The 8,363-nt window shown below is 43.4% G+C and overlaps 1 protein-coding gene across 1 annotated transcript; it reads right to left on the bottom strand.

Moving 5' to 3' along the window:
• Positions 1-1,804: 1,804 nt before the first annotated feature.
• On the bottom strand, positions 1,805-3,227 carry LOC124973833 (sorting and assembly machinery component 50 homolog). The gene is given in 4 exon segments (XM_047537542.1): positions 1,805-2,064; positions 2,067-2,769; positions 2,771-2,858; positions 2,860-3,227. Coding segments are annotated over 4 exon segments (1,419 nt in total).
• Between the last annotated feature and the right edge of the window lie 5,136 nt (positions 3,228-8,363).

The raw sequence follows: 8,363 nt of genomic DNA on the forward strand, positions 1-8,363 counted from the left end.
CACGATGAATTATAACAGCCAACCAAGCCAATTAAAAAAGAATGGGGTGAAACGGTTACCAAAGAGACCCAAAATGTGAAGAATTCACCCAAACATAAGGATAAATCAATTCAGGGCCTGGAGTATTTGTGGCATGACTGTTTAAAAGTATTATGGACAGGCTCAGATTGTTAGCCCAACTCTTTTGAGCAGGAAATGTACACACACACACACACACACACACACACACACACCCTGTTTACCAAACCATGGGAAGGTCATGAGAAGAGTCACAAGATTGTCAGACTAACCTCAGAAATTTGAAAGCATAGTGTTTTTGGGTGATGCTGTCTACTAAAGCTTTCTGTAGTGATGGAAATATTCCACAGTTGATTATCCAATATGGTAGATGTTAGCCATATATGGTTGCTGAGCATTTGCAATGTGGCTAATGCAATTGGGAACTAGTATCCTATTATTTTATTTCAATTTTACGTGTTAGGAGTCACAGGTATCTAGGAGCTACTGCATTGGATGGTGAGTCTCTAGAATGTTTTTACCTTCAATGATATCATTAGACAAGCAGTGATGGGTTTAATATCAGATTGCAATACAATTGCTTGGAATTTTGCAGAGTTCTTGGCAGTGACCCATTACACTCATCTGTAATTCTTAGATGTATGTTTGATTTTTTCCATAAAATGTGGAGATTGAATCTTGCTTTGAAATCACCTCTAATACAGCATTTTCCCCATCAGTCAAATGGACCTCCTATATTGAGAGGGCTCAGTAATGTAGCACATGCCATGTGTCTAGCTCAGTGTCTGACAACACTCCATAAAAGGTTTCTGTGGCTGATGTTATTGATATTGTGATTAAAAACCTAGTAGTTACTGAGAGGCAGAAATTTTTTTTTACCAGTTGTCCCAGTTTCCTCCTGGTTCCTCATTGAAATCATGCACTATGTGAACTTTTGTGTCTGGGTTCTCTTGTTTAGCAGAGTGTTCTTGGGTTCTTCCAGGTTGCAGCAGGCATGAAAGCCCTTTCACAGCTGAGTACTTGCTGTAAGTATATCTCACATTTTATTTGTCCATTCATCTGTTGATAGACCTTTGGTTGTTTCCATCTATTAGCTACTGTGAACAGTGATCCTGTGAACATTGGTATATAAAACATTTGTTTTCTGTAACTCCTTTCAATGTTTTTCAGTGTATACCCAAAAGTGAAATCAATGGGTCAAATGTTAATTCTATGTTTAATGATTTTTGCAGAATGATGAAACCACATTCCATAATGATAGTATCATGTTAGATGTCCATCAGCAGTGTAAGAGAGTTCCAGTTTCTCCATGTATCACCAATATTTGTTATTCCCTTCTTTTTATTCTAGATATCCTAATGTGTCCTTGTAGTTGTGACTTGGATTTCTCCAATGAATGATGATGCAGGCCATTTATGTCTTTGGAGAAATGTTCACTCAAATTTTGTAAATTGGTTTGTCTTTTTGTTAATGACTTAAAAGTTCTTTATATGTTTTGGATACCAGATCCTTATCATATTAAATATTTTAATTTCAAATATTTTCTCCCAGCTTATTTGCCTTTTTTTCTTAATAATAATATTTGATGCACAAAAGTTGTAATTTTGATGGATTCCATTTATCTATATTTTATTTTGTTATTCCTAGTTTTTTTTCTTTAAAATTTATTGACTGGTTTCCCAGCAGAGCCGCAGCCCAGGACCACTCAACAGCCTCCCCTGGGAAGTCATGTGGCATGGTGACTGCTGCTGCCTGTGACCTCAAGCTTCTCTGGAGGAAGCACCAGCTACAGGAAGCACATCCCAGCTGCAAACTGCACACCTTCACATATCCTGTCGCCCTGCAGCACTCCCATGGGGATGCAATAGTTGAGCTCCAGTTGAGTGATATTGCCCAGCCTCAGGGTGATGTCTGCTCTGTAGGACCAGTGGATGCACTTGGCCAGTTCAGAAATGTGGACTCTTGGGCCCTCCCTGAACTTGAGTTTGCAGAGTTTTCCTGCGTTCAGGAAAAAGTGGGTTCTGAAGAGCTCTCCAAAGCCACCTGGCCTGGCTGGAAGGGCAGCGAGGTATACAGGTGTAGGCCACTGGCCCAGTAGCCCTTTTCTCCCAGGTAGTCCCCTTCACTCTGGGGCCCGATGCTCTGCATGCTGAGTCCATGGATACTGGTGGGTCCTCCGAGGTAAAACCTGTCAGCAATACTCGATGGTTTCTCATCAATGGGTACCAGCATTCCACCCCAGAGAGAGGCTGAGAACACCGAATCCAACACAAGCTGCTTGTTCAGCTGAAGCTCAAAGTCTTTTAGGAAACTCACATCCCAGCCAGTGTAGCCCGCCCATTCCTGGTTAACCTTCAGCAGGGCACCTCTTCTTGGTAAGATGGAAGAACTCCCAGAGTCGATGACCATGGCGTACAAAAGAGAAAACTTCAGTGAATGCCCACTTTCTTTCCGCACCGTGAAAGTTGCCATCCTGGAGAGGCAGCCAAGTTCCTGCCCCATGCCCTCCCACTTGATGGTGTGGCTGTTCTTCCATATGGGAAAGCTGTACTTGGTGGACAAGTACAGCTTTGGGAGGCAGCTGTACTTGGCCTCCCGAAGTGAGCTCCACAGGAACTGCCCAGTGACTTTGTACACGTTTACAGAGAGATTTCTCTTGACGTTTCCAGGTTGCAGTTTGAAGAAGGAAAGGTCATAGGAAGTTTCTTTGGTTCCATAGAAAAACTCAAAAGTCACTTTTTCTGCACTGTTTCAGAAGATTAGGGAGCTTGAGACCATGTACCATGCTGCCCTCAGTGTTCCGGACCATGGTGTTGTACCTGCCCATCAGTCTCTTTAACTGTCACCTCGAAGGTGATGTCTAACCCATTGGGCAGTGCATTGTCACCTTGACATGTGTCAATCAAAATGTCCACTTGTCTAAAGATCCCCAGATACAGCAACTTCTTGCAGGCTTCCTGAGTCATCCGCATCACCTCAATGAGGTTTCTAGACTTAAAAGCATCTCCAATTTCACACATGATGATGCCATCCCTAGTCCTTCCAAGGCAATCAAAGTGAACATGCTGAACTATCATGTCTTTGTTTTCCAATATTTCCTTTTTAGCTTCAGGTTCAACTTCAACAAATTTGGCTTCTACACCTAATGTGGCAATATCAGGCCCATTTGATGGAAGAGGCTCCAAACTCCTGGAGTGCACTGTCCCCATGTCTCCCTCTCCAGCCGCTGCCTTCTGAAGCTGCCCCAGCAGGATAAAGGCTTAACTGTGAGCACAGAGGGAGCATCCACAGTGACTGAGCTGCCTCTTAGCACACAACCTCATTGTTCATGCTTTTAATGTCATGTGTTAGAATTTATTGCCAAATCAAATGTCATACCTGTATTTTTATCCTAATATTTTTATGATTGTAGTTTTTATATTTAGGTCCATAATATCCACATTTCAAGTTAACTTTTGTAATTAGTGTGAGATTGGAACATAATTTTATTCTTTTCCATGTGAATATCAGTTGTTCTAGCATCTTTTGTTGAAGAAAGAATTATTTTCCCATTTAGTGTTCTATTGAAAATGAATTGGCCATGAATGTACAGGTTTATTTCTGAATCTTTAACTATATTGCATTTTCTAGTCTACAATTTTCCTTACATCATTACCACACTGATGTGATGACTTTGCATTTGTAGTAGGTTGTGAAATCCAGAACTATGAGTCCTAAGATTGTTATTCTTTCTAAACATTGTTTGATCAGTTCTGGGACTCTGGCAATTCTTTGTTAGTCAACGTTCCATTGCTGTAAGAAAACATCTAAGGCAAGCAACTTACAAGGAGGAAAGGTTCATTTTGACTCAAGTTTTGGAGGTTTTGGTCTGTAGCTGTTTGCTCTGTTGCTTTTGGGTCTGTCAGGAGGCGTACCATCATGGCAGGGAGCATGCAGTAGAGCAAAGTTATTCATCCATGGTGGACAGGAAGGAGCGGGGAGGGGTGAAGAGAAAGGACCATGGTTCCAACATCCCTGTCAGGACAATATGCCCAGTGACCTAATTTCCTTTCCCTATGCCCATGTCTTAAAGGTTACACCAGCTCCCAGTAGTGCCACCAGCTGGGGACTAAGCTTTCAACACACAGGGGATATTTCTGATCCAGACTAGGGAAAATAGATAGGGGTTTATGAAAGGGTTTCCTCATGAATTTAAAAATCTGTTTTTACCTTCTGCAAAAAGACTTGGAATTTTGTTAAGGATTATATCAACTCTGTTGCTTTGGGTAGTATTTTCACCTTAACCATGTTGAGTTTTCCAATCTACAAACACAGAAAGTCTTTCCATTGTGTTAATGCCACTTTAATTTCTTTAGTCCTAGATGGCAGTGAATTGTTCATTTGTTTTATGACATTTAAGAGAATGTCTTCTGAGTCTCATCTTCTGTCCTGAGACAGTTTCCTGTTAGACACCCTGAGGGCAAGCACCTTGTTTTTTGGGGTGTCTCTAGACAGGTTGGAATACACACACATGCACAGACACATAGACGCTTGCACATACACACAAACACACACACACACAATTATTTGAGAAGAGAATTTACTGTGCAGCACCAAGAGCCAAGGTCCAGGGTCCCACCCTTGGAATACAACTGACCTATTCAAGGCCATAACAAAGCAGAGGAAGTTGACGAAGCAGGAAAGTGAAAAGTCACCCTACTCTCTGACCACTTTGATGCTTCCAAAAATTCAGTGGTTGCTCTGAACTTCTGAGTGTCCTCCAGAGTTCTGAAGAAGTTGATTCAAATGTTGCTCAATCTGTTGATGCTTCCCTGGAGAGATGGGTCCTGAGAACCTGTTCTTTTCAGGTAGGTTGCTTCCTACAACTTAATAGCTATTCTATGCTGAAGGGCCCCACCCCGCCTCAGTTACTGTGTGCTGCTGACACAAATTCAGAGCCACAAAGTCTGCCTGTCTTGTGACCCTGCATGCTTAGGATTTCTGTGTCATTGTCTGTTTTTCTTTATTAACTGCCACCTTACAGGAAGGGTTTCCATGAGCAGATCTCATGTTCTCCCCTGGGGGGACCAGTTGCTCTGGTTTGCTGGAGACTGAAGGGTTTCCTAGGGTACAGGGATTGTATTGCTAAAGTAGGCTGGTTGACCAGGATGGGGGGCACCTTATCTCCCAGACCTACACACACACACACACACACACAAACAGACATGTTGTTTTTGATCTAAGTAGCTCATGAAACTAATTGGGTTTGGAAAATGCATAATTCAATTAGGCTCTGAATGGAACTTGAGTGGAGACCTTCTGCACATGACTTTCCAACTATTCTGTGGACTGCATGAAAGGAGTTTAGCCAACTTCAGGATCAGATCAGTCATATTTCAGACACTTGCATGGGTGGGCCAAGGGATTCTTCAACTGGATGCTAATGAGAAGGCTTTAGTACTGCAAATAATCATTTATGTCGGTCTTCCATGGAGACGAAACCACTAGACTGTTCTGTTTGGATTCTTCTACCAGAGTCAGGTTTTGTTTCCTTTCCCAGAAGGGAACATGCTAATTTCTTCCCACTGTTACCCTGTACTAAATGACTCTTCAACACTCAACAATAACCAGTTCTGACTCTAGAACAATGGTTCTCAATGGGAGGCAGGCAGAGGACATCTGGCCTTTTGGGCACTCACAACTGGGGAAGTGTGCCATTGGCCCCAAGTGGGCATGAGTCAGGCCTGCTGCTCGACATCCTCCCACACATGGGACAGTTCCATGCAGAGATTTCCCCAGACCCCATGTTTACTTTGCCCAGGGCAAGCAACCTGCTTTAGAAGAGCCCATTATGTTAGGTCAATATGGCTAGACAGAAAAAATTATAAATATCCACAGCAACATTTTCTCCTATTTTTAGTTAGTTCAATATGCAACAACTGATCTACTCAAATATGCTATGGCCTCCAAAAAAAAAACATGATTTTGGGCTTTGGAAACTCAAACCTCAGATGCAGTGGAACCTGAGTCACTTGCCCATCTACCATCTCTTGTCAGAATCTCCTGGTGTGACCGAAGAGCAGCAGCACACACTGTACATTTTTTTATTCATTTTTGCTGAAATTATTGAAATAGTCCCATTTGTGTCCAAAAACCTTTTGAATCACATTTATAACCCTTTAAAAAGCTCATTCCTTTCTGGAGATGGAGATGCAAGTCCATAATTCCAGCATCTGGGAAGGCTGAAGGAGGAAAATCACAAGTTCATGGTTAGTCTCAGCAACTTAGCAAGACCTATCTCAAACTAAGAATTCAAAGGACTGGAAATGTGGCTTATTGATTAAAGACCCCTGGATTCAATTCCCTGTTACCTCTCCCCCAAATGTAATGAAAATAAAATAATTTAAAGTAAAAAAGGTACAGAGAGTCACTTGCTGTGTGACCTAAGGCAGGTACCTGACTTCTCTAAGTCTTTGATTCATGTCAACATGGGTGATAAGGCCCACCTTCCCATTATAGTTACTCTCTTGGCCTCTTCTGTTTATTAGATCTTTTAAAATAATTAACACAGGGTGTTCACATCCATCATGATGACAGTTGCCCTCAGTCTTTAATGCTGAGACACTCCACACTTCAGTTCTTCTGTTTCTGAATCCACACTGCATCTCACCACTGTCTTGCTCAGTTGAGACACCCACATCTCCCATTTCCTTCCACAAAACAAAAGTAGGTTTTAGATCTATGGCATCTTGGACAAAAGAGAAAGAATGGAAAGAGTTCATATTCACTGGACCTGTGGTCTGCTCCACCTGCAGGTATGGAGCAGGGTCATAACAGCCTATTTCTAGGGCTGTTTTCCTCCCTAGGTGACTGAGCCTCTGGCTGTTGCTCTGGCTCAGGGCCTGAGCAGGGGGGACAGAATGGGAGTCTGAACTTGGCCTTCCCACATGCAGCTTGCTCTCTCCATCAGCTCCTCCTCTTTGCCTGTCATAAACATGAACAGGAGAGGCTGCAGGTGGTCCTCTGTTCATTTCCAGGAGCAAAAGCTGATATCAGGAACCAGGAGGTGACTCCATCTTCAGGTCACTTCAAGGAAGAGTGATGGATCCTGGGACTCGGCATGGAAGAGGAAGCCATCCTGGGCTGGGAATACATGGATGTTAATCTGCCATTGACTGCTGGCTCTGAAGCTTGAGGGTGTCTTCTCCTCCCCGAGTTTTAAGGGGCCCAGGAGAGCTGCCGTGAGAGACACTTCAACTCAGTAGAAAGTTGAAAAGGATGTATTTTCCCAGTGAGACTCCATCAGATGGTCTTTGACATTTGTTCATTCAATAGGCAGTTATTCAAAGTTCCCTGAATGTCTGGTTGGTTCAGGACACTTGGTTAAGTGCAGGGTGTGTGGGACCAGGGGTAGGTAGACAAGCTGGGGTTCAAAGCTGGTTTGGCTGCTCGGTAGCTGGGAAACCAGCCACATGACATGTGGGTTCACCTCGCAGAGCTGCAGCTTCCTAGTCTATAAAATGAGAACTGTAAGAGAAAACAACCCATGGGCTTGTCCTGTGGCACTTACAGGAATTCAGGTTAGATGCTTAGCATATCATTGACAGAGAAAAAGTACTCAGTAGATGGAAGTCAAAAGCATTCATTCAACAAACATTCATGGAGCCCCTGGAGAATATGGGCATTGTTTTAGCACTACATACCAATGCCAATTCCTCTTTTGGGGTACCACGGTTGAACTCAGGGGCACTCGACTACTGACCACATCCTCAGCCCTATTCTCTATTTTATTTAGAGATAAGGTCTCCCTGAGTTCCTTAGTGCCTCATTTTTGATGGGGCTGACTTTGAACTCTCCATCCTCTTGCCTCAGCAACCTGGCTCCTAATGTCCATTCTTATTCAGTTCTTAGTGACTGACCTGCAGGTCTTACCTCTTTGAACTTCACTGAGGTGTCTGAGAGCTGAGTTGTATCTCAGCGTGGGAGGCATGTTGATCCTCCTAGCTAGGAAGGCAGGCCCTCCCTCAGTTGAGTTGGTGAATGGGTCTCACAGGTTCCTGGACAGAAAGGAGGGGAGGTGAGACACAGCCTTTCCTTTGGGTTGCTCAGACTACTTAAGCTTCATGGCCTTCTTTCCTTGGGGTCATTTTTGACTGGATTACAAGAAGTGGCAGTGGGAGGGATGAAACACAACTGAGGAGGGCATCCTTCTGTGCTAACTGACTCACACCCATGCACAAGGCCACACCTCATAAAGCATTTTCTCATCTTGACCCTGCACTAAAGCCTCCTGATGGAGGAGATGAAGACATCAAGGGTCCGCAAGCAGCCTCTGAGATCAGGGCAGGGCAGCCACAGATTTGTCC

This window comes from Sciurus carolinensis, unplaced genomic scaffold, assembly GCF_902686445.1.
Source record: "Sciurus carolinensis unplaced genomic scaffold, mSciCar1.2, whole genome shotgun sequence".
Lineage (NCBI taxonomy): Eukaryota > Metazoa > Chordata > Mammalia > Rodentia > Sciuridae > Sciurus > Sciurus carolinensis.